This window comes from Oncorhynchus keta, chromosome 12 (genome assembly GCF_023373465.1).
Source record: "Oncorhynchus keta strain PuntledgeMale-10-30-2019 chromosome 12, Oket_V2, whole genome shotgun sequence".
In the NCBI taxonomy this organism is placed as follows: Eukaryota; Metazoa; Chordata; class Actinopteri; order Salmoniformes; family Salmonidae; genus Oncorhynchus; species Oncorhynchus keta.
The window spans coordinates 28,367,256-28,393,429 of NC_068432.1; the positions used below are offsets into that span (position 1 = coordinate 28,367,256).

The window sequence follows — 26,174 nt, forward strand, 5'->3', positions numbered from 1 at the left end:
GATAATCACTGATCATCTCATGACCACTTAAAGTATTTTACCTTTACTGTATGAAGTCATTCACAATACTGTGAACCATCAATTCAACATTGATGGATTTCCGGCCATGTTTATATGTGCAGTTGGTAATGAGATCGTGTTACGTGTTGTTGAATGTAAAAGTGTTGTATGCAACAACAAAAAATAAGAAGTACATTCAGACATCACTAAAACCATTATTTATTTACACAAGCACACACAATGAGACCACACCGCAAGATTTACAATTCAGTCATCATAATACCAAATAAAACATTGCTATTTGGGTTTGATAGACAGTCTATATCTTTCAGACCAAATACGTGTAGCTCATGCTTTGAATACATCACTTCCTATTAGGAACCATGTGCAGTACAAGCTGGTGTGTATTCCAGTCTCTGCTCTTGGTTTGTAAGCAGTCCCCTATGACTCCAAGGTGTATTGTAGCATATGTAGAACTAAACTAAAAATGACTGCAGCCATTATAATTCCTTGCATTTTGTACTATTTGAACCAATATATGTAGCAGAAAATAGCTTGAATGACATGACCCTGAAAGAATTGAGATTGTGACCTTATCATTTTATAATGTGGGTTTACATATTTTTCATCCAAATGTTTCCCATTGGAACATTTATTAATCCCATTGCTCATTCAATGTCATTGTTGTAAGAAAATGCATATCACCTCATGATAAAACAAATGTACAGTTCTTTAAAAAATTTAATTGGGATATACTGTTATATAAATACCATAAAACAGTACTGATATATAAATACCATAAAACAAAATGTGTCTATACATACATACCTGGATTTGGTTGAAAAACAAAATACAGTGAAAACACAGTGAAAACATGAATAAAGCATGATTTCAGAAAGATAGAGAAGAGCAGAGAGATGGTTCTGTCTCAATAGATAAGAGTTTAGATCTACGAGTCAACATTTATTCATAATCTGTTGAAGTGAGGCTTCATTTCTGGGAACAGTGATTTTGCAACATATTTATTTGATTTGAAAATTATTCAATTAATGTCCCAACTGGCAAATTTGTGAATAAAATATGAATTAATATTTTCTAATGGGTTGAATTTTCTAAATTATCATTCAAACAAATAGAAGGCGTTAATTACTGAAGCAGGACAATAAGAAAATAAAAAACAGAGAACGCCTTGGACCAAATTCTTTAACAGTCTACCTTATATCTGTAAAAAAAAAAAAAACTTCTAGGATCGATGACGACGTTACCAAACTTAAATATAACAGGTTAGATACATTACAGTGCATACTAAATTTTAATATACGCATGTCATATAGTTGAGTATGAATACTTTTCATTCACCGTTGGGGTGTTTAAAATGAAATCTGTCCAATATTTCTACAAAGCAAAGTAGAGATAAATACAGTATATTGTACACGATATAATGGACATTTAACGTTTTTTTCAAGAAGTCTGTCTCTTCGCATGTTTGTCCTGTGATGTTTTCATTCTACAGAGACTCCTACAGTACATCAATATACACTACATGGCTAAAAGTATGTGGACACCTGCTCGTCGAACATCTCATTCCAAAATCATGGGCATTAATATGGAGTTGGTCCCCCCTTCGCTGCTATAACAGCCTCCGCTCTTCTGGGAAGGCTTCCCACTAAATCTTGAAACATTGCTGCGGGAACTTATTTCCATTCAGCCACAAGAGCATTAGTGAGGTCGGGCACTGATCTTTGGTGATTAAGACCGGCTCGCAGTTGATGTTCCAATTCATCCCAAAGGTGTTCGATGAGGTTGAGGTCAGGGCTCTGTGCAGCTCAGTCAAGTTCTTCAACATCGATCTCACTGAACTTCACTTTGTGCACAGGGGCATTGTCATGATGAAACAGGAAAGGTTCTTCCCCAAACTGTTGCCACAAAGTTAAAAGCACATAATCATCTACAATGTCATTGTATGGTGTAGCAATAAGATTTCCCTTCACTGGAACTAAGGGGCCTAGCCCAAACAATGAAAAACAGCCCCAGACCATTATTCCTCCTCAACCAAACTTTACAGTTGGCACTATGAATTCGGGCAGGTAGCGTTCTCCTGGCATCCGCCAAACCCAGATTAGTCCGCCGGACTGCCAGATGTTGAAGCATGATTCCTCACTCTAGAAAACACTTTTCCACTGCTCCAGAGGTCAATAGTTGCGAGCTTTACACCACTCAGCCGCCGCTTGGTTTTGCGCATGGTGATCTTAGGCTTGTGTGCGGCTGCTAGGCCATGGAAACCAATTTCATTAACCTCCTGATGAACAGTTATTGTGCTTACATTGCTTCTAGAGGCAGTTTGGAACTCTGTAGTGAGTGTTGCAACCGAGGACAGACAATTTTTACACTCTAAGCACTTCAGCACTCTGCAGTCCCGTTCTGTGAGCTTGTGTTGTCTACCACTTCGCGGCTAAACTGTTGTTGCTCCTAGACATTTCCAGTTCTCAATAACAGCACTTACAGTTGACCAGGGCAGTTTTAGCAGGGCAGAAAATCAAGAACTGTCTTGATGGAAAAGTGGCACCCTATGATGGTGCCACGCTGAAAGTCACTGAGCTCTTCAGTATGGGCCATTCCACTGCCAATGTTTTTCTATAGAGATTTCATGGCTGTGTGCGCAATTGTATACACCTGTCAGCAATGGGTGTGTCTGAAATAGCCAAATCCACTAATTTGAATGGGTGTCCACATACTTTTGTAGTGTATTTGGTATTTTGGTGCATGATTGTAATATCCCTTTATTTATCCCTCCTGTTTCCCACATATGCTCTACAGTACATTTAATAAACTCTTGTTTAAACATATATATCTTTGCTCTGTGCAACAAATGTAATGTGGTGAAGACAGACAGTGTCTCTCCAACTTTGGCTTATTTGTGCAATGTGGATCAGCACTCCTGACAGGACACATGGGGGGATGCAACAGACTCTCTGTCAGATGCACCCCTAACTCATCCTCTCCTCTCTACCAACCTGCTCTATTCTCCTCTCTGGTCTTTCACTCCAACATGTAGGACTGGGCCACACTATCTGTGGAAAATAATCTGATATATTATCAATTAAAAGGATATCGTAAATGCAGAACAATGGATTTGTATGTACCTGAATTGACATCACTCACATTTACAAACCATTTTGGGGAAATAAAGTAATTGTAAATCTAGAATTTGATAGGAAAACCAGGCGTACCTTACAGGCTACTTATTCCTCGCCTGCCGGTCAAGGAATTTTTGTTTTCTATCTGGAGGAATCTCCTCCAAACTGATGCCATGGTTACTTGCCCTGAGGAAAGTCAAAGAAAGAAGGCTTATTCGATTGGTAGTGCACACTGAGCACTCAGAATATCCCATCATATGAAGCAACAAAAGCCCTGTCCACAATGACAACTGTTTTCATCAACCGCTGGTGACAACCGTGTCTCAGTTTGAACTCTTAACACAGTTATAAAATGTGGACAGGGCTAAATGAGGCAACCACCAGGGTAATGTGTTGAAACACTACAGCAATGTTTGCTGCCTACCAGGCAGAGCATTCATCACACATTATGTAGTGCAGTGGGAGACACAGATTAATTAAACATGGATTAAACAGGTGGTAGATGAGGAATTGTACATTTGGGTCAGCGTGTGAACTGAAGCACGACACAATGGTCATGTCAGCAGCACATAGAAATATAATGAGAAATTATGATTTAGAAAACTGTTAGTTCCAACCTCGCAATCTGACAAATGGGTCAGTACATTATCAGTTTTTTCGAAATAATTTTCTGACATCTTATCCTCTATATCCACAGTGACTTAGCTAGATGAAAATCAACTGTTTTGACACAAACAGGGTTGCATAAGTATTACTGACAAGGGGGCTGGCAGAAGGACCCAGCAGGACTGAGAGTCAATGACAGTATAGTTAGGGCAAACATAAAGCACAATGTAAATAGAGCAGGAAGGCATGTTAAATCTTACCCTGGAGTAAGGTCAGGCGGTATGGGCAGAACCTTGTCAAACCCAGCTCTCCCAGCCAACCAGTAAGTGTTTTCAACTCCCTTCCCCTGAAATAGAAATAGGGAATAACAGAATAAGTAGTGAGTTAGATTAATTTGGGTCTTTCTGTCTTGTCTCTCTCTCTCTCTCTCTCTCTCTGTGTGTGTGTGTGTTTATTTACCTTCAGCTCTGTCATGCCCCTGGTGTCTACTTTGTAGCCCATTTTTAGTTCATGCAGGATATCGACTGTGCTCTGGTTGACATGGATTCTGTAAGCTGGGATAATAAACAGCAATAGCAACCACAAAGGCAGAATTAGACTTCAAATACTCAAACACAGAACAAATTCAATGTAAACAATTACCATGAGTTATTTGTCTAAAGAGTATCAACATTATGAACTCATACAGCACTCACATATCCTACATATATTTAGACTTTGATTCATTTATATGGATGACCATATACTGATATATGGGCTCAAACACATATTGTGTTTGAGCCCATATATTCACAAGAACATTTTTGACCGAGTCCATACGCACACTCTTTGTGCAGCAATTCATATCTATGGCCACTTGGTGGGAGTAGATGTGAGATATACTGTTCTCTTTTGCCACCTACAATTGTAATTACTTACTATAGCTACAATACTGGTTGCCCCTTACCTCTAGAAATACCTTAGATATACACTACCGTTCAAAATTTTGGGGTCACTTAGAAATGTCCTTGTTTTTGAAAGTTCAAGCACATTTTTCTTCCATTAAAATAACATCAAATGCATCAGAAATACAGTGTAGACATTGTTCATTTTGTAAATGACTATTGTACCTGGAAACGGCAGATTTTTAAAGGAATATCTACATAGGCGTACAGAGGCCCATTATCAGCAACCATCACTCCTGTGTTCCAATGGCACGTTGTGTTAGCTAATCCAAGTTTATCATTTTAAATGGCTAATTGATCATTAGAAAACCATTTTGCAATTATGTTATACAATTATGCACAAAACTGTTGTTCTGATTAAAGAAGCAATAAAACTGGCCTTCTTAGACTAGTTGAGCATCCGGAGCATCATCATTTGTGGGTTCGATTACAGGCTCAAAATGGCCAGAAACAAAGAATTTTCTTCTGAAATTCGTCAGTCTATACTTGTTCTGAGAAATGAAGGCTATTCCATGTGAGAAATTGCCAAGAAACTGAAGGTCTCATGGTGAGTAAGTATATATATAAACACAGAAAAATCATGTTGTTAATGGCACTGGGCCTTTAAACCCTGAATTTGCCCACTAATTCCACTGATAGTCTTAAAGGATTAGTCAGGACTGCTTATAATAAACCTCGTTAGTGTTGCAGGCACACAAACTGCCATACACCTGTCCCTATCCTTAGTGGCCTCACACAGCGTGATTTCACTGGTGACTGGCCAAAGAATGAATGTGAGGTACTCACACAACCCTGTGGACTCCATTCGAGAGGCTGTGTTGACAGTGTCTCCGAACAGACAGTACCGAGGCATCGTCAGACCCACCACACCTGCCACCACAGGGCCTGATAGACACAGACACAAACGCAGATGATACACATGCTGACATGTTGGTGTCATGTTGTGTTGCTGCCATGCTATGTTGTTGTTTTATGTCTCTCTTTATGTAGTGTTGTGGTGTCTCTTTTGTCGTGGTATGTTTTGTCCTATTTTTCTATTTTTCTCCCAGCCCCCATCCCCGCAGGAGGCCTTTTTGCCTTTTGATAGGCCGTCATTGTAAATAAGAAGTTGTTCTTAACTGACTTGCCTAGTTAAATAAAGGTTAAATAAAATAATGAAGATCAGAAGCAACATAATTCCTGATTTATAACTTGTGATTCATGACTTATTCAAAGAGCCTAAAGAGTCTCACACAAGTCTCTGGAGCAAAGAAATAGCAAATTAAGTTCATTTGATCAGTTTGATTGCAGAATATCCTTTCAATCTTTAGAAGAGACGTCAGAATATTTGTATTTTATGCCATTGTGTTATTTCTGAGTTGTCCTTTTTCATACCTAAAAGTAGCCACCTCTGTGTTACTAGAAATGTGTAAAACATTCCATATTAATTGGTAGGGTAGAGTAAAGAGAAAGCATTAGGCAGTGAAGACTAATAGGATGACAGGGCTAAGTGGATGACATTTCACAGTTCCAGGAATATGTTCTAGACGGGGATCAGGTAAAAATACACTTTTGACCAATACTCTGACGTTAATGCCATGTTCCAGAGAATTCCAATACAAGGATTGAATGAATGTACTCATTCTCAATTCATTTTCAATATAATGTAGCAAAAGTGTAGATTGCTTATGTATTGAATTTTACAATTCATCTGTTGACTTTGTTGCTCAGGCATGAACTGCAATCTATAGCAGTTCACCTCATGGATTGCCAGTCATTTTATCCATAGCTCCATCTATGAATTTGAGAGTAACATTTCTTTAGCCTCATGTAAGCACGAAATGGCATGTATTATTATTATTATTATATTATCACCCAGCTTTTTAGCAAACTAAGTAGTGGGGTTAGCGTTTGGCTGAAAAACAAATGAAGAATTATGGCTTTAAAGAAAAGGACAGTCAATCTGTCTACATTATGAACACTGATTAAGAGGATATCAATATGACAAATAATTTGAGATGGGTCACCCACCAGAGTGCAGGCCAATACGAATCTTGACCTTGACATCAGGCATGTGCCTCATCTTGAAGGTTCCAATACAGTGGAGGATGTCCAGGGACATGTTGGACATCTCAGCTGCGTGGCGTCTACCGTTCCGGTTTGGAACTCCAGAGGCTACCATGTAGGCATCTCCAATGGTCTCCACCTGAAGGCCACACAATCAATAAATATTATATATCAATATAATAGTATCATAATAATAATAGTCGAAATAGGTCCTGACTCTCGCTAAATAGTAGAAAGCAGATTATTCAGTTTGACGTTCCTATCTGTCCTAGACTATAGCGACATCATCTATATGAACGCAGCTGCCGCTTCATTAAACCCATTAGATGCAGTTTATCATAGTCCACTGCACTTCATTAAACCCATTAGATGCAGTTTATCATAGTCCACTGCACTTCATTAAACCCATTAGATGCAGTTTATCATAGTCCACTGCACTTCATTAAACCCATTAGATGCAGTTTATCATAGTCCACTGCACTTCATTAAACCCATTAGATGCAGTTTATCATAGTGCACTGCGCTTCATTAAACCCATTAGATGCAGTTTATCAAAGTTCACTGCACTTCATTATACCCATTAGATGCAGTTTATCATAGTCCACTGCACTTAATTATTTATTATTAGTACTCATCACTGCATTCTCTACCAGAAAGTTGGTTGTCCCTCTGTTGTCACATAGGTTGATACATTCTTATGTTTTCATTTCTAAAGCCTTTTTACAAAAAGTCATTTGGTCTCTAATGAGTTATGAAATCAGCTTTTAGTAATCTTGCATCTTATTTGTGAAACAATCTTCAAAATGTTCTTAAATGTGATGTTTTGGTGCCTCTAGGGCAATTCAGAAAGCTGATTGAGAACCTTATTACTGATGAATGTGTTAGTTTGTTATGACCGTGTTTTTCTTTCTGGTTGCATTTTGTACTCATCTTTTGATGAGTGTATTTTCTATAATTGATGTAAATCAGGGCTCCTCTGTAAAAGACACCTTGGTCTCAGTATGACTCCCTGATAAAATAAAGGTTCAATCAAATAAATTAAATATCTTTAATGTCCCAATTGTGATTTTTTTTTTATCACGTAGAAAGGAGTCAGTGACACAAACTCGTACACACTAAGAAATGCTCCCATTTACTTCCAGGATTTGTATTGAAACTAGAACAAGCTTCCATGGCATCACTAATATTGGAAACAACTCTCTTGCAGCAGGACAGGATACTCACCTTGTAGACATCATGCTGCCCGATGATGGCATCAAAGAGTGTGTAGAGATCATTGAGTAAGTCTACCACCTCAATGGGCTCGCTGAGTGCAGAGATGGTGGTGAAGCCCACAATGTCACTGAAGTACAGAGTGACCTCAGAGAAGTGCTCTGGTCTCACAGGCTTGCCCGTCTTCAGGGCCAGGCACACAGACCTATTGGGTTAGACCATACAGAGGAGTGGATAGAGGGATGCAGATGTGGATAGGATGGAGGTTAGGAGTGTAGGTAGAGAATAAATGACAAGCAACCAATGGATGAAAACAATATATTCTCAATACAGTAAAAAAAAGTTTTAAAAAGTGATGTTGCAAATTAACATGTGCATCTTTTAATTTGAAGTGTCAGGAGAGGAGGGGCACTGACCTGGGCAACATCTGGGCCAGCAGGTTATCAGTCTTCTTCCTCTCCACCTCCAGCTCCTCTGTCCTCTCCCTGATCAGGTCCTCAAGGTTAGTGGAGTACTGCTCCAACATACGCAGCATGGAGTCTATGATGTTGGTCTTCTTTCCCTTGGTTATACTCTTGAACTAAGGGATGGAAGGGAAACATACAGCATGCAGTGAGGGGGGGGGGGTGAAGTGTGTTACATATTACTGTAATATGGTTCACAAAAGCATGTCATTTTGAGTTCTTGTTAGGAGGCACAGTTTCCAGATGGGGAGGGAGGATGCGGGCAGGTGGATGGGGACTGAGGGGGGATGGGGACTGAGGGAGGATGGGGACTGAGGGAGGATGCGGGCAGGTGGATGGGGACTGAGGGGGATGGGGACTGAGGGAGGATGCGGGCAGGTGGATGGGGACTGAGGGAGGATGCGGGCAGGTGGATGGGGACTGAGGGGGGATGCGGGCAGGTGGATGGGGACTGAGGGAGGATGCGGGCAGGTGGATGGGGACTGAGGGGGGATGCGGGCAGGTGGATGGGGACTGAGGGAGGATGCGGGCAGGTGGATGGGGACTGAGGGGGGATGGGGACTGAGGGTGGATGGGGACTGAGGGGGGGATGGGGACTGAGGGAGGATGCGGGCAGGTGGATGGGGACTGAGGGGGGATGGGGACTGAGGGAGGATGCGGGCAGGTGGATGGGGACTGAGGGGGATGGGGACTGAGGGGGGATGGGTTTGGGTTATCTTTCTATGCATTTCTTTGATGTTTTTTTTGTACCTGTAACTCCCGCAACCCCTCACTATTTTTTTACGACAAACCTAAATAAAAAGTTGGTCACAAAAAGCATTTTGTTTTGAGTTCCTGTATAAAATAAATAATACAAATACTGAGCTACATTATATACTCAAAAATGTTTGTTTAACAAGTAATTATATTTTTCGCAAAAAAATATTATTGGCACCCCTGTTTTCAAAACCTATCAATACCTCACCTTGCGAAGATCCAACACCATATTTTACAGTAGGTATGGGATTCTTTTCTGCATATGCATCCTTATTTCAATGTCAAATCCACTACTTGTGTGCATGGCCAAAGAGCTCTTATTGCACCGGTTCCAATGCCGTTTAGCAAACTCCAGAGGTTTGCATTTGTTGGATGACATGAAAATAGAGCTATTTGGCCACGCACAACAGGGGTGGGTTTGGCGTCAAAATAAGGATGCATAAGCAGAAAAGAACCACACATCTAATGTAAAATATGGTGCTTTATCTTTGATGTTATGGGGCTATTTTGCTTTCACTGGTCCTGGGGTCAATGGCGTCATGAACTTGACCCTGTACCAGGGCATTTTAGCCAAAAACCTGGTTGCCTCTGCCAGGAGGCTGAAACTTGGCTGCAAGTGGACCTTCCAGCAAGACAATAACCAAAACCACACATCAAAATACACAAATAAATGGTTAGTTGACCACAAAAATCTACATTTTGCAATGGTCATCTGTCTCTGGACTTGAACCCCACTGAAAATCTGTGGTTGAATTTAGAGGGCTGCCCATAAGCGGAGACTAAGCGGATCTGTAAAGATTCTGAATGGTCCATACTCCCTCCCAATCACATATTGTTTTGGGGATAAAAGCTCAGTGCTGTTATACTCGCACGGTGAGGTATTGAATGGTATTGAAAACAGGGGTGCCAATCATTTTGACCCCTATCTTTTTGAGAAAAAAAAATATTACTTGTTAAACAAAATCTTTCTCTGAGTAATTGTATTAGTATAAAATAATAAAATGTTCCAATTTTTTTAGCATACAATATAGTTCAGTATTTTGTATTATTTATTTTATGCAGTTTTGCAATGGTTTTTCAATGGTGCCAATAATTTTGTACCTGACTGTATATGTGTAGCTTTGTGTATGTTTGTGTACAGTAAAGGACCTGTTTGAAGACCTCCTCAAAGGTGGGTCTCTTGTCTGGCTCCTCGCTCCAGGCCTGTTTCATGACCTGGATCACCTCTAGTGGAGCCTCATCCACTGACACAGTAGGCCGACACAGTGGTGGGGGGGATTTCAACTTACTGATGATCTCTGTCAAACACACACACACACACACACACACACACACACACACACACACACACACACACACACACACACACACACACACACACACACACACACACACACAACTTCTGATGCATTGTTTTGAGTGTTTTCTAAAACCTTTGGTGGATCCTATGATCTCAAACAATTGTACTGTTCATATTGGCATGGTGGTCATCCTTCTGTATTTGTTTGACATGAGGTTATGGTGGTATTGTTTGATATGAGTTCTCACCCTTGGGAGGCATGTCCAGCATGCAGAAGGGAGCACAGCGGGCGATGACCTCCTGCATGATGATGGCGAAACTGTAAACGTCCCCTGGGAACGATCCTCTCTTCATCAAACTGGAGTCCCTCAGTAGCTCTGGAGCCGTCCACAGCTGATCTGCAAGGTGGACCAGGGAGGGAGGGGACAAGAGGGGGTTGGTTTGTTTCACCTTCCTTCAAACATTTGGATTTTTTATTTATTTTTCCTTTATTTAACTAGGCAAGTCAGTTAAGAACATGTTCTTATTTCCAATGACGTCCTGGGAACAGTGGGTTAACTGCCTTGTTCAGGAGCAGTTATTTTGTATATTTTTTTTTACGTTGTCAGCTTGGGGATTCAATCTTGCAACCTTTTGGTTACAAGTCCAACTCTATAACCACTAGGCTACCTGCCACCCTATAAAAGGATCATGGTGATAAGAGTGAACATTACTAAGGCCATGAGTTTTTCGTGACCACATAACCTGACCAGGGGGGGAAACGGACACACATGTCTTTTGTTCGTGTAATGACTTGGTAAATGATAAGGAGGAGGATTTGCTGGCTCTGATATGTTGAGTGTAGTGTATGTGTCCTTGTGGACTTACCCTCAGGCCTGCCCTCGTCAAAGTCGACACCCTGGGTCGTTATGATCTCATTGAAGCCGTACTCAGTCACCTTCAGCACGAAGCGTCCGTCCACCACACAGTTTCGGGACTTCAGGCGCCCATGGATGACATCACGGTTGTGCAGGTACTTCATTCCCTGGGAGGGAAAGGAAGGATTGAGACAGAGTCTAAACAACGAGGCGAGAGATATAGTCAGACATATCTATGAACGTGAGAGTTGTTTCCCTCCTTACCCTGATCAGATCCATCAACAGGGAGGACTTGAACATCCAGTCGAGGCGCATGTCCTCGTTGTTGAGAAGGTCCTCCAAGCTGCCCCTGGTACAGTGCTCTGTCACAACACCAAAGATCCCAGAGTCGAGGAACAGGCCAAGGAACAGGTTGAGATTCTCATTTCGCATGTCCCTGAGCTGAGAGAGGGAGAGGACAGAGAGAGAGGTAGGTTATGACAGAGGAACAGTGCAGTGGCAGACAGATTCAATGTCTTGCTGTTTTGACTGGCTCACTCAGACAGTCACTCACCTTGGTGAAAATACTTTGAGTGCCATCACTGACACTTGACACAGTGTTTCCATTGGGACATTTCTTCAACCAAACCCAGTCACCCTAGTGGAATATACAGGTTTAGCCAATTTTTTATCTGGAAAACACAAAATATTAGGGACAAGGACACTAAACAGAGATAGTTTTGTTCATTACTGTTTGTCAAGAAGACAAGAGTATCAACATTGGGTGAGTGCATCATCACATATGAACTTGGTCCAGTTACATATTAGTACTATTTCTTAAATGCAGGGCATCAAACATTTGAATATTGGATTGCTGTCTCTGTTCTACAGTAGTTTTACAGTAGATTCCCCACATTGACATGTGACCCACCTCAAAGACAGCGACATTGGAACTGTCAGGGGTGGAGCCAAAGTAGCTTCGTCCCGACACTGAGTGGCGAGGCGTCTTCACGTCCAGCTGACTGTTCATCATACTGTCCTCATTCAGCTTCTACTTACAGAGAGAGATTACAAGGGCTTCAGAATAGACAGTCCATCAAAGATAAGGGACTTTAAATAGACACAAACTCACACACACACACACAAATGGGCCTTTATCCTATCATACGCCTCACACTGACCTTTTGGCTGGTCTGGGTATTGATGAAAATGAGGTCATCCAGATTCAAGACTACTTTTAAGGGGCTTCCTCCTCCCCCTGATCCTCCAAAGATAGTTCCAATCTGTCCACCTCTCCTGGACAGACACAAAGGGCAAGACCACAACACATCAGTAACCTCATTACAAACAAAAGCATGTGTTCAACACAGAAGACAAAACAGGCAGCTGATTTACACACTCCTCACTGTGTTTGAGCTTAACTTACTTCATATAAAAGGCAGCTCCACCTCCAACCAATGCACAGAAGAGGATGAACAGAAAGAAGAGAGTACCTGCGTCCATTCCTTAAGGCAGAGAGGGGGATAGAGGGAGTGATAAAGAGAAAGAGTTTGAGGGAACACAAACCTAATTTTACCATAGGCTACTGGTACATCACTGACCCCAATGCTAGACCACCTACCCCAACTGCAGGTGATGTATGGACTGAACCAACAACGGGAGTCTGTGCTGGGGCTACTGCCAGCAAAGTGGATGGAGCGCCCATTATACTTGACCGCCCCAAATTTGCCAAGGGTATGGGGGGCTTCCAGAGTGTGTGTCATGTAGAGTTTGTCTCCCCCGTCAGAGTCCAGGACCACGTAGCGAGCCAGCATCCCCAACCCATCTTCATCGGATGAGATGTGCTGGTTGAAGCCTTCAAAGTCGACCCCTCCATCGCTTTGGAGCATGGTCTCCCCATCCACCCAGCGCCCAGCCACCATGCGACTCTTCTCTACTGCATAGGCCATGTAATATATCATGTTGTAGATGGTGCCGAAGAATGGAGACACCTAGGTCAGGGGAGAAGAGTGGTGACAATGTATCAATCATTGATCTGACCAGCTGTTATTGAAGACTACCTGTAGACTCTTTAGACTGGCAGCAGGAGTTTTGATGATGGTAAGCAGGGAGTACAGGAATAGAGAAATGTACCATTGCCAAGACACTGACAAACCACTAGTCATTATCATCAGTACTGAAACATTCCAACAACATTGGTTGTAAGGTTTAAGAGGTACAAATACCTTAAGGGTACCTGTTTCTGAAGAACTACAACTCAGTAGGACTGTTGTGCAACCAAATGTGCTTGCTACAGTACTGCATGTCCATGGCATGTGTGGCTAATGATGAATGATGATGAGATGAATGCCTCAGGAGCTGTACTCTGGGATGTCTCACCTGATCTGGTGGAGTGCTGGTGCGAATCTCAAATTTCTCCTGAGCATCTTTGAAGCTTTCATAGAAAGTGTTCTCACCAGAATCCATGGTGATGGTGAGAACTCCATCGTAGGCTTTTCTCAACAAGCTGTCATTGGTCAGAGCATGAAGGTTTGTGCCCTTGGGCAGCGAATATGTGAGGGTGTCATAGGGGATGAAAACATAGCCACGGTCTATCATACGCATGTTTGAGGCAGAGGTTAGGAGCTGATACTGGGCCTCACCACCGATCAACGCTGAGTGCATACACATGATGACCACTGCAGAGACAGAGAAGGGAGAATGGAGGATGAGGAAAGTAAGAAGGTAGTAAAGTTGGAAGTAGAGGACAGAAGAAGGGAATCGAATAGACCATTATTAGTCATTGCAGTATGGCAGTGTGTTGTAATGGAATACATGACAGTAAGTCACACATTCACACACACACACATGCATGCACGCACACACATAAACAAACACACACATGAACAACCAAATACAAATGCGCGTACACACCTCTGACACGGTCTAACTCCCGAATCCTTTTCAAGGCCTTTGTGGGTCCATCCTTGTCCGGCTCCATGGTGACCACATTGATAACCGGCAGGCCCAGGGCCATAAGAGAGGCCGCCAGCTCGTGTCCTGTAGCCTCCCACAGGTCATCCTCTGACGTCACGATGACCACATGGGCCCAGCGGAAGTACCGCAGCACAGAAAACAGAACCCGGGAAGACAGAGGCAGGGGCCTGTGAAAGGTGGGATACTGTCCATCCTCCATGTTTGGTTTCAGGCAACCCCAGGACAGAAAGGGCTTATTCCAGTTTTTCGCAAACAGAGCAGCCGATGAGCAGTAGCCTGGATTAGTAGGGCCGAGGAAAGCCGAGCCATAGCCTTCCAGAGAGGAGAAGCGGGCCAGGGCATTGGATGTTTTACAGTCCTCGTTGACGAGAGTATAGTCGTACCAGTAGCCTTTCTTAGTGTAGGGGTCCATGTTGAGGCGGGCGGTGGCCAGGCGGGCAGCCAGGTCAGGAAGGGCTTTGGAGTACATAGGGTCACATGTCCAGGGACCAATTATGGCCACAGTGAAAGTGGCGCCCCAGGCCTCACAGGGTAGATAGGTGGCCATCAGCAGGGGTAACATCAGCCAGTTTCCCCACAAGCTTCTGGAGCGTAGCACCGCAGATGACGATGCGGGGGTCAGACTGTTCATTGTTTTTGTATCCTCTGTCCTTCTTTGTCTCCTTCTCTCCCTCATTAAGGGATCTTGTGTCCATCGTGGGTGGTGGGAGAGGTTGAGGAGGAAACTAGAGTTTCTGTGAGATGCCATTGTCCCACAGGGCTTCGATCTAGAGTCAGACACCACAGATGAGGAATGGAGGGTTGGTAGTGACAGAAGAGTGTGTGTGTGTACGAAAAGGATTCAGCCCCCTAGCACTCTGTAGGGCATTAGCCCAGAGCTGTGAAGGTCACCTCTGGATTCCCAGCCATCACTGCTTCCATGGAACATATGAGTGAGAGAAAACAAAATGAGACATATTGAAGCATATTTTATCTTCTGTCTCAATTTTCTAGGACAAAGCTCTGTCTTTGTCAGTGAGCTACAATGCCATCAGAAGCTCAGAAAGGCACTGTTTCCATAATAATTGTATTATCATTAATATAGTTTAATTACATAACATATAAAGGTCTAGATTCAATCAGATCAAGCGTTAACTGGCGATAGCAGACACCTGCATAGCAGATGTTTGGGCAGTGTTAGAGGTGGAACTGGGTTGGAGCCGAAATCGTTGAGCAGTTGCTCTCGCTCTCATTGTCACGAAGCCACACCTGCCCCACTCACGTTAGAATTGCAGAACGAGAACGTGTAGGCAAAATATAAATAATTATGCTCAATGGGGATTTCTATTCGGATTTCTACATCTCACATTCCGTTGTTCGAACTTGCAAACAAGGCTGTGTGGGATTTCTGTTTATGCGACTCAGTGCAGCCAATGGCAATGTCTGCTTTAGGTAGGCTATATAATCCAACGCAGTTCCACCTCTGACACTGCAAAAACAACCATTATGCGGATCTGATTGAATAGAGCCCTAAACTACTTTTGGACAACATAAATACTGTATGAACATATAAAGTAATGATGTAAGAGAAATCACTGGTAAACAAGACTGACAAAGACTATCCCCATTATAAGAATGTAATGTGATGTTGGAGGAGCTCAGTCCATCTGTCTCTTCAGACCAGGGTGCCCTGAAACCATGGCTGAATCAATGCTCATCTCTGTGCCCAGGCAGCTTCCATGACATGCAAGTGGCAATCAGATTAGCTGCTGACACAGGTGGGGGCCATTAGCCATGGTGTGAGCGGTGCCAAATAACGTGGCTCGTAATCTGTCTTCCATGTCCCTATCGCTTTCCCTTTCTCTGAAGTCACTCACCCCCTGTGACCTCTTGGTCAGCCTCTCCTTCCCTGGTGGCCTCTAGCTCACTCTGCAATAACTTCAGAAATAACTGGATTAGGAAGACCATCAATAAACATTGATCTGATAATCACTTGCTTTTTATGAGATCATGTCCTGTCTTTAGAACTGTGGAGTTTGGGTTTGGGGTCAATTCCACTTAAATCCAGACCATTCAGGAAGTAAACTGAAATTCCTTAGAGGAAAATTGGAATTTCAGTTTCCTTTCTCAATTGTGGGTGTAGCAAAATGTTACAAGCATTTCACTACACCCGCAATAACATCTGCTAAATATGTGTATGTGACCAATACAATTTTATTTTATTTTAATTAAATATTTCCTGAATTTAAATGGAATTTATCCTTAACCCTGATGGAGTTAACTGGATTTGAGAGAGAATTGTCACCATCTTGACCCTTTCCCTCTCACTTTCTAACAGAAGCCTCATTTATAACTTGTGCTAACCTGCATCCTTTGTCTTGATTATTGTCCACATTCTGATTGTGCCCACATTTTCAGAAATATGTCTACACATGGTATTAAAATCATATCCGTCCGCTGTGTCCGCATTGTGACCAGATTTCCTGGTCCCTCCCTTTATGCAAATTATTTGACAGCCATTCTTTATCAATATTTTTTTACATTTATTTTAAAACACATATTGATGCCATAATTCAATGATGCCACTTGTCAATAATTTTAGAAGGCGGGATTATGATGATTTAATTGGTGTCACTGTCCAGATCCATCTAGACTTTTAAGTTATCCAGACAGAATTGCGTGCCTGCATACAGTACCTCCGGAGGTGGTCAGGTTGATCTGATCACAGTCAGATCACAATAAGTATTTTAATCGCCGACACCTGTCTGAAAATGTGGGCACAATCAGAATGTGGACAAGAACAGGAAAAATGATATATGTTAGAACCTGAAAAGTGCTCATTCAAACTAAATGTTTTCAAATGAAATGTGCTCATTTCAAATTAAAAGTACTATTTGCTAAAATTGTGTTGTGTATGTAGTATTTGTATTTATTAGGGATCCCCATTAGCTGCTGCCAAGGTCCAAACACATTACGGCACTTACATCACACATAAAACAAAATATAAAACCGTACATAATATAACATTATTACACCACTACATACAATCTACAATACAAAATATATAATACCACCGTACAACAATATTACAATGTAAGTGTGTGTAGAGTGCGTGTGCTAGTGTGTGTATGAATGTGTCTGTACCTGTATATGTCTCTTCACACTCCCCGCTGTTCCGTAAGGTGTATTTTGGGGGATTGTGAAGAGACCTCTGGTGGCATGTCTTGTGGTGTATGCATGGGTGTCCAAGCTAGTAGTTTAAACAGCTCGGTGCATTCAGCTTGTCAACTCGTCTTACAAAAACAAGTAGTGATGATGTCGATCTCTCCTCCACTTTGAGCTATGAGAGATTGACATGCATATTATTAATGTTAGCTCTCCTTGCACATTTAAGGGCCAGCTGTGCTGCCCTGTTGTGAGCAAACTGTAATTTTCCTAACCTTCACATGATCGGTGGGTCCCCCATGGGACGGTTCAGCTAATGTAGGCTAATGTGATTAGCATGACGTTGTAACTAACAGGAACATTTCCCAGGACATATACATATCTGATATTGGCAGAAAGCTTCAATTCTTGTTAATCTTACTGCACTGTCCAATTTACAGAAGCTATTACAGTGAAAGAACACCATGCTATTGTTTGAGGAGAGTGCACAGTTATGAACTTGAAAATGTATTAATTAAGCAATTGGGCAAATTTGTGCAGTCTTGATACAAATGTTAGCTCTCCATGTACATTTAAGGGCCAGCTGTGCTGCCCTGTTCTGAGCCAACTGTAATGTTCCTAAGTCCCTCTGTGTGGCACCTGACCACACGACTGAACAGTAGTCCAGGTGTGACAAAACTAGGGCCTGTAGGGCCTGCCTTGTTGATAGTGTTGTTAAGAAGGCAGAACAATGCTTTATTATGGACAGACTTCTCCTGGATCTTAGCTACTGTTGTATCAACATGTTTTGACCATGACAGTTTACAGTCCAGGTTTACTGCAGGCAGTTTCGTCACCTCAACTTGCTCAATTTCCACATTATTCATTACAAGATTTAGTTGGGGTTTAGGGATTAGTGAATGATTTCTTCCAAATACCAAGCTTTTAGTTTTTGAAATATTTATTCCTTGCCACCCATTCTGAAACTAACTGCAGCTCTTTGTGTTGCAGTCATTTCAGTCGCTGTAGTAGCTTACGTGTATAGCATTGTATAGTAGGTGGTCAACTGTTTGTTCATCCACACAAGTCTCCAATTGCTAATAACCCATCTGCAACCACCTGACTATATGTGATAAAGTGAATATCTGAGGCCCGCACCCAACCCTTATCCGCAAGCATAGAAAATGTGCTATCGTCTACAGTCAAAAACTGAACAATTTTTTTTTGTCAGGTTTAGATATCTTTCTGTATATCATTTCTTACATTTGGCTATTTGTTAGTAAACTAGAACCCACAGGCTTTGTGTAATCTAGTCCTAGTAGATGCTGCCCCTGTTTTGGACTGGGACCCCAAACCTAGGAACAAGGGACTGAGAGGAATGTGAGAAGAAGGGTGAGATTCACCCATTCTGATAACAGATACAGTATATAGACTGATAGTTGGTAAGAGAAAACAGGTGAAGGGTAGGGAAGGGCTGAGCAGGACAGGCAAGCTTTGACTTTGACTTTAGCTTTTAATCCATAATTAACAGTGTGGGAGTGTGAGTGTGCAGTTCAGACTCAGGGGAGAGGGAATGAAATAAGGGATTAGATAGAAAAGAAAGAAGGTGAAAATAGAGGAATGTGTTCTACCCATTCCCAGGGTCATACATCATAAACAAATTCCTCTATGAATCTATAATATAATTAGATACATGTAGCTTCTCTTTTGTCATTATATGTTGCCATAGCCTAGAAGACTAAATAAACCCTTGCTCAACAGAATGTAATAGATCGGTAGAATTAATGCTTCAATCTTGTTGACATCTGTAAAGTTTTCTATCACCTTTTGGGGAGCAAACACGAAAAGATTTTCTGTGCAAGATGTCCAAATGACATCAGCTTGACCGGTTGTAAGGAAATACAAAGCTGTGAAAATGGCCCAAAGTGTTTCTGATTAGATTTCAGTTCACCTTCGATGCATATTTTCTGTGGTTGAAATGCTATCAGATTTTATTGTGTTTTATGATGAAGACAGCACCTCTACAGATTGTATCTAACTGAGCATGGCATTCTCTCAAGATGCAGAAAGAAATCAATCATATTTCTCCACTCCTGTTCCCAAATCCAAATTTTGCCAACATTTGGTCTATAATTTTACTGCAAGTGTTGCTTAATTCTGCAGGAGTTATTATTTAGGCTATAGCCCTAATTTCACAGGACTAGTATTACTATTTGTTTTTTATTTTATTTAACCTTTATTTGGGGTGGCAGGGTAGCCTAGTGGTTGGAGTGTTGGACTAGTAACCGGAAGGTTGCAAGTTCAAACCCCTGCGCTGACAAGGTACAAATCTGTCGTTCTGCCCCTGAACAGGCAGTTAACCCACTGTTCCTAGGCTGTCATTGTAAATAAGAATTCGTTCTTAACTGACTTGCCTAGTTAAATAAAGGTAAAATAAAAAAATGTAACCAGTCAAGTCAGTTAAGAACAAATTCTTATTTACAATGACGGCCTACCAAAAGGCAAAAGGCCTCCTGCGGGGAAGAGGGCCTGGGATAAAAATAAAAATACAATATAAATATAGGACAAAAGTAGAGAACATTGGTTATGTATTTATTACGGCAGAATATATGTTATTCTAGAGGACGATTCAGACGGCATGCGTTTTTTTCCAAACTGCCCCCTGTAATTCTTTTTTTTTTTGACCATTGGACCATGAAGGAATCCTGAAGGTTTTTTTCTAGGTGTGAAGATATTTCAACAAATCCAGGCGATAACAGGCTAGACTGACAACTCGAGCTTGGTTCTAAAGTTTCTAAAACATACCAAACCATCATTGGTATAGTGTCGCCATTATATTTGAATTGAGGACGTGTGATCATAATCAATAGGATATTTTAGCGATCCGCAGTAGATGACGTCCTAAATGCCCCCCCAGCCTTCAGATATGAGCTAAACAGCTAACTTGCACTTGATATGCCTTTTTAGGCAATAAATGAGAAACTGAACTTGTTCCAAACGTTTAGTTCAGTTGTATGCTGCTTTGCGATCTATTAACAGCAAGGGTTGCATTAAATAGGCGCAATATTTTTTTATGATGCATTAGGTGATGTTCAATTAATTTGCACAAAACGTATAAACAAAAGCATTCACTGTGAAATATGTAGATATATGATATATGTAGGCCCTTCATATATAGGCCATGCGCAGAACTTTGTTCATTTTATCAAACCAGTTATTGTTTTCTTGTTTAAACCGCGAGCAGCACCTGTAAAACTCAAAACACAGGGATGTCGATTCATAAGTTATTCTGGTTAGTCAATGTCCAGATTTCAGTTTCCATTTAACCAATCTAAACTGTAGGCTGCAGTTTCCTTGACATGCCATAAGGTTATTTGAAGTTCCGTCTTGTGACTGTCGTATATGTATGGCACCTCACAATCATCACACATAACATAACCGGCACTGCTATCATCCTCTTTTACCACTTTTACCACTATCATCCTCTTTTACCAAATATTTTCCGAACATTACAGTAAGGTGCCTAGACAGCTGCCCTGGGTAACTTCTGATTCTACCTTGATTATGCTGGAGAAGCTTCCATTAGAAAACACCCTCTGTGCTCTGTTAAAAAGGTAAATATTTATCCACAATATAGCAGGGGATATAATGTCATAATACATATGTTTTTCCAGCAGCAGACTATGATCGATAATGTCAAAAGCCGCATTGAAGTCTAACAAAACAGCTCCCACAAACTTTTTATCATAAATTTCTCTCAGCCAATCATCCGTCATTTGGGTAAGTGCTATGCTTGTTGAATGTCCTTCCCTTTTAGCATACTGAATATCTGTTGTCAATTTGTTTATTATAAAATAGCATTGTATCTGGTCAAGTACAATTTTTCCCCAAAGTTTACTAAGGGTCAGTAAGAGGCTGATTGGTCAGCTCTTTGAGCTCCCGAGTGGGGCATCTCAGTGCTAGAGGTGTCACTATAGACCCATGTTCGATCCTGCGTTGTTTCACAATCGGCCGTGATTGGGAGTCCCATAGGGTAGCACACAATTGGCCCAGCGTTGTCCAGGTTAGTGTTTGGCTGGGGTAGGCCGTCATTGTAAATAAGAATTTGTTCTTAACAGACTTCCCTAGTTAAATAAAGTTAAAATTTATAAAATGAAAATTCAAAAGGGGTCTTTAATATTCCTGGGTAGCGGAATGACTTTTGCTACTCTCCAGCCCTGAGGGCACACACTTTCTAGTAGGCTTAGATTGAAGATATGGCAAATAGGAGTGGCAATATCTTCCACTATTATCCTATTATTGTCATACCCCGGTGGCTTGTCATTGATGATAGACAACAACATTTTTTGCACCTTTTCCACATTCACTTCACATAATTCAAAATTACAATGCTTGTCTTTCATAATTTGATCAGTTATACTTGGATGTGTATTGTTGACGTTTGTTGCCGGTATGTCATGCCTAAATTTGCTAATCTTGCCAATGAAAAAATGATTAAAGTAGTTATCAGTGTGTTTTGTGATTCAATGAAGTGTGCCGTCTGATTCAATGAATGATGGAGCGGAGTTAGCCTTTTTGCCCAAAATTTCATTTAAGGCTTTCCAAAGCTTTTTACTCTCGTTCACTATCAGTTTTACTTTCATGTAGTCTATTTGTTAAACAGAAAAAAATGAAGGCCTACTGTTCCTCTTTCTTTAAAGGGAAATTCCACCACTTTTCAAGCTTATATTCCATATTTCCAGCACCAAACCAGTGTAGATATGAAAAGTGTGTTTCTATTATCTGTTGTTAAAAAGATAAGAAGACAGGTCCTAAAAAAGGCGTCTATGTGGCATCAAAGGGTTGGATTACATTTTTTTATTTAAATGCAACGAGTTTCTAGCAAACGGTAGGGTACTTTTTTGCTCCCCACATCACCACATAGGCTTTGAAAATCACTGTTTTTAAAACGTTTTAACTTTTGAAGATGTCATCAGGTAGAATTTTTTAAACTTTATATATTTTCTTATACTAAATGTGCCATTTTCATATACAGTGAGGAGAATAAGCATTTGATACACTGTCGATCTTGCAGGTTTTCCTACTTACAAAGCATGTAAAGGTCTGTAATTTTATCATAGGTACACTTCAACTGTGAGAGACGGAATCTAAAACAAAAATCACATTGTATGATTTTTAAGTAACTAATTTGCATTTTATTGCATGACATAAGTATTTGATACATCAGAAAAGTGGAACTTAATATTTGGTACAGAAACCTTTGTTTGCAATTACAGAGATCATACATTTCCTGTAGTTCTTGACAAGGTTTGCACACACTGCAGCAGGGATTTTGGCCCACTCCTCCATACAGACCTTCTCCAGATCCTTCAGGTTTCGGGGCTGTCGCTGGGCAATACGGACTTTCATCTCCCTCCAAAGACATTCTATTGGGTTCAGGTCTGGAGACTGGCTAGGCCACTCCAAGACCTTGAGATGCTTCTTACGGAGCCACTCCTTAGTTGCCCTAGCTGTGTGTTTTGGGTCGTTGCCATGCTGGAATACCCAGCCACGACCCATTTTCAATGCTCTTACTGAGGGGCCAAGATCTCGCGATACATGGCCCCATCCATCCTCCCCTCAATACGGTGCAGTCGTCCTGTCCCCTTTGCAGAAAAGCATCCCCAAAGAATGATGTTTCCACCTCCATGCTTCACGGTTAGGATGGTGTTCTTGGGGTTGTTCTCATCCTTCTTCTTCCTCCAAACACGGCGAGTCGAGTTTAGACCAAAAAGCTCTATTTTTGTCTCATCAGACCGCATGACCTTCTCCCATTCCTCCTCTGGATCATCCAGATGGTCATTGGAAAACTTCAGACGGGCCTGGACATGCACTGGCTTGAGCAGGGGGATCTTGCGTGCGCTGCAGGATTTTAATCCATGACGGCGTAGTGTGTTACTAATGGTTTTCTTTGAGACTGTGGTCCAAGCTCTCTTCAGGACATTGACCAGGTCCTGCCGTGTAGGTCTGGGCTGATCCCTCACCTTCCTCATGATCATTGATGCCCCACGAGGTGAGATCTTGCATGGAGCCCCAGACCGAGGGTGATTGACCGTCATCTTGAACCCTCACATTTTCTAATAATTGTGCCAACAGTTGTTGCCTTCTCACCAAGCTGCTTGCCTATTGTCCTGTAGCCCATCCCAGCCTTGTGCAGGTCTACAATTTTAGCCCTGATGTCCTTACACAGCTCTCTGGTCTTGGCCATTGTGGAGAGGTTGGAGTCTGTTTGATTGAGTGTGTGGACAGGTGTTTTTTATACAGGTAACAAGTTCAAGCAGGTGCAGTTAATACAGGTAATGAGTGGAGAACAGGAGGGCTTCTTAAAGAAAAACTAACAGCTCTGTGAGAGCCGGAATTCTTACTGGTTGGTAGGTGATCAAATACTTATGTCATGCAATAAAATGCAAATGAATTACTGAAAAATCATACAATGTGATTTTCTGTATTTTTGTTTTACATTCCATCTCTCACAGTTGAAGTGTACCTATGATAACAATTACAGACCTCTACATGCTTTGTAAGTAGGAAAACCTGCAAAATCGGCAGTGTATCAAATACTTGTTCTCCCCACTGTAGACACTGGTGTAGATGGCTATATATCAGTCCGCTAATACAGGATTATTAAAGGACCAGTGTGAAAAACTTTTGTGAAAAACTATTTTTATTTTCAATTTTTTTTTATTACGATTTTTTTTCACGGGGTGATGCATCACCGTCAGCAACCCTACTTCCCGCAGCTGTGTCCTCAGTGAATCTTTTACTCTGCCCTGCTGACATGACAATTAATGACCGGTTCTCAGTAAAGTCTGAGCAAGTCTGAGCAGTGTCAAAATATCTCTAGTCTATTAAAGTCAAATGTTGCTGAATTGGCTGAGTGTACAACAATAAAGTTATTGTTTATTGTGCATTGCAGCTAGCACATACAGCTAGCACACAGTGTACAAGCCGTAGCTAAGCTACATGGCTATCATCAAAAGTTAATAATGGCAATGACTAAGAACCTGCTAATAGGCTAAGTACTGAGGCCTACAGTAGGCTATCCCCTTGCTCTGATGCATTACCATAAAATATTGCTATAGCCTGAGTACAAGTATAAGCCATCTAAACCACTAAACCAATAAATCTCCATTAGAAATGTTTTTCTTTAGTGTTTGAGTTTGTATTTCAACAAAAGTTTCCTTTGTGCCATCTTGACACAGGTTTCTGCATTTTCTGTTTCAGTTACCACTTTTGAATCTCCATGACTTTTCCAGGCAGCTTTAACATCAGGCGTTTTGGTGAGAGTAGCTGTAGTGATGACATGAGCTGTAAAGTGATGCAGGCCTCATGGTCCCATTTACACAATTGATGTCAGAAACATATCCAACGTTCGTTGTATTTAAATCAAATTATGACTGGACATCCAGTACATTCAAGTGAATTACATTAGCTGTGAGGATTTGAGAAGACGAAACACATTATAAGAAAGGAATACTGGATAAATATAGAATGAAAATTCCAGCACCAAGTCTCTTGGTGATAAAACCTTTACTGATCGTACAACAAAAATGTGCTGTGACTCTAGGATTATTGAATCCATCATAAACAAATTCCTCTATGATTCTGAAATTGAAATATAACTGTGTAATCCAGGTATCTTGATATCACTGCAGCTTCAATAGATGATGTTGATCCATCTCTGTGGAGTGAAAACATTAGCACCTACTGAACACACACCTATGCAGGTGGGCACAACAATTTCACAAAATTTTTACCTGAAAAGCTCAGTCCTTTTTAAGTATTTTAACCACTGACTGAATAATGAATTAGTATTTATTGAACCTTTATTTTATCAGGGAGTCATACTGAGACATACTGGTCTCTTTTACAGATGAGCCTTGAATGAAATAAAAACATTATAATTGTATATATAGATTTACAATGATATATGTATACATTATAAATGACATTATAAGACAGCACAAGAGCATACAAGTTAGGTTAGAATGTATTGAAATAAAAACAGTAAGTACTAAAACATTATAAAACAAAATCATATAGATTGGAAGTGTTGCTGACCTGGAATAGTTTGTCTATAACAGTGCCATATCGATGCTCTCTGTCTTTGAATGGCAGGGATCCAGATGACGAGGAGATTGAAATTCAGCAATAGAGCAGGTACAGTGTATTCGCATGAAAATATAAAATAAAAAGTATTCCAAGAAAGGGGGATGGGGAAATCAGAGCAGTTTAAAATTGTTCCTCTTGTTTTTACAATCCTCTTGTTAGAATTTGTTTTGTACAAATCCAAGCAAATTCACAGGCTTCATGTAAATCTAGTCCTAGTAGTTGCTGCCCCTGTTTTGGACTGGGACCTGCCCCAAACCTAGGAGCAAGGGACTGAGAGGAATGTGAGAAGAAGGGTGAGATTCACCCATTCTGATAACAGATACACTATATAGACTGATAGTTGGTAAGAGAAAACAGGTGAAGGGTAGGGAGGGGCTGAGCAGGACAGGCAAGCTTTGACTTCTCAACCTGCTTTAGCTTTTAATCCATAATTAACAGTGTGGGAGTGTGAGTGTGCAGTTCAGGCTGAGGGGGGAGGGAAATAAATAAGGGATTAGATAGAAGAGAAAGAAGGTGAAAATAGAGGAATGTGTTCTACCCATTCCCAGGGTCATACATCATAAACAAATTCCTATATGAATCTGAAATTGAAATATAACTGTGTAATCCAGGTATCTTGATAT

At 41.2% G+C, this 26,174-nt stretch overlaps 1 protein-coding gene across 2 annotated transcripts; it reads right to left on the minus strand.

The window, feature by feature from the left end:
• Positions 1 to 195: 195 nt before the first annotated feature.
• LOC118391689 (retinal guanylyl cyclase 2-like) lies at positions 196 to 25,877 on the minus strand. 2 transcript variants are annotated; one of them, XM_052457944.1, is made up of 20 exons: positions 25,501 to 25,877; positions 14,215 to 15,188; positions 13,681 to 13,979; positions 12,923 to 13,292; positions 12,728 to 12,806; positions 12,483 to 12,597; positions 12,233 to 12,352; positions 11,876 to 11,959; positions 11,587 to 11,763; positions 11,333 to 11,489; positions 10,714 to 10,863; positions 10,327 to 10,463; positions 8,362 to 8,525; positions 7,958 to 8,150; positions 6,698 to 6,872; positions 5,474 to 5,572; positions 4,203 to 4,297; positions 4,004 to 4,089; positions 3,231 to 3,323; positions 196 to 3,071 (listed from the first exon to the last, which is right to left on the minus strand). In XM_052457944.1, the coding sequence occupies exons 2-19, from the start codon at positions 15,023 to 15,025 to the stop codon at positions 3,239 to 3,241; spliced, it is 3,396 nt and encodes a 1,131-aa protein (XP_052313904.1). In that variant the 5' UTR covers positions 15,026 to 15,188; positions 25,501 to 25,877; the 3' UTR covers positions 196 to 3,071; positions 3,231 to 3,238. The 2 variants fall into 2 exon arrangements, with proteins under 2 accessions (XP_052313904.1, XP_035639088.1); XM_035783195.2 differs by having other exon boundaries at positions 10,315 to 10,463; positions 25,501 to 25,875.
• Positions 25,878 to 26,174: the final 297 nt, after the last annotated feature.

Coding starts and splice junctions, on each gene's coding strand:
- LOC118391689 (XM_035783195.2), bottom strand. CDS start 15,025: ATGGCATCTCACAGAAACTCTAGTTTCCTCCTCAACCTCTCCCACCAC. Junction 8,526..10,314: donor TTGAGGAGGTCTTCAAACAG/GTCCTTTACTGT, acceptor TCCATCCCTTAG/TTCAAGAGTATAACCAAGGG. Junction 4,090..4,202: donor GGGGCATGACAGAGCTGAAG/GTAAATAAACAC, acceptor TTTCTATTTCAG/GGGAAGGGAGTTGAAAACAC.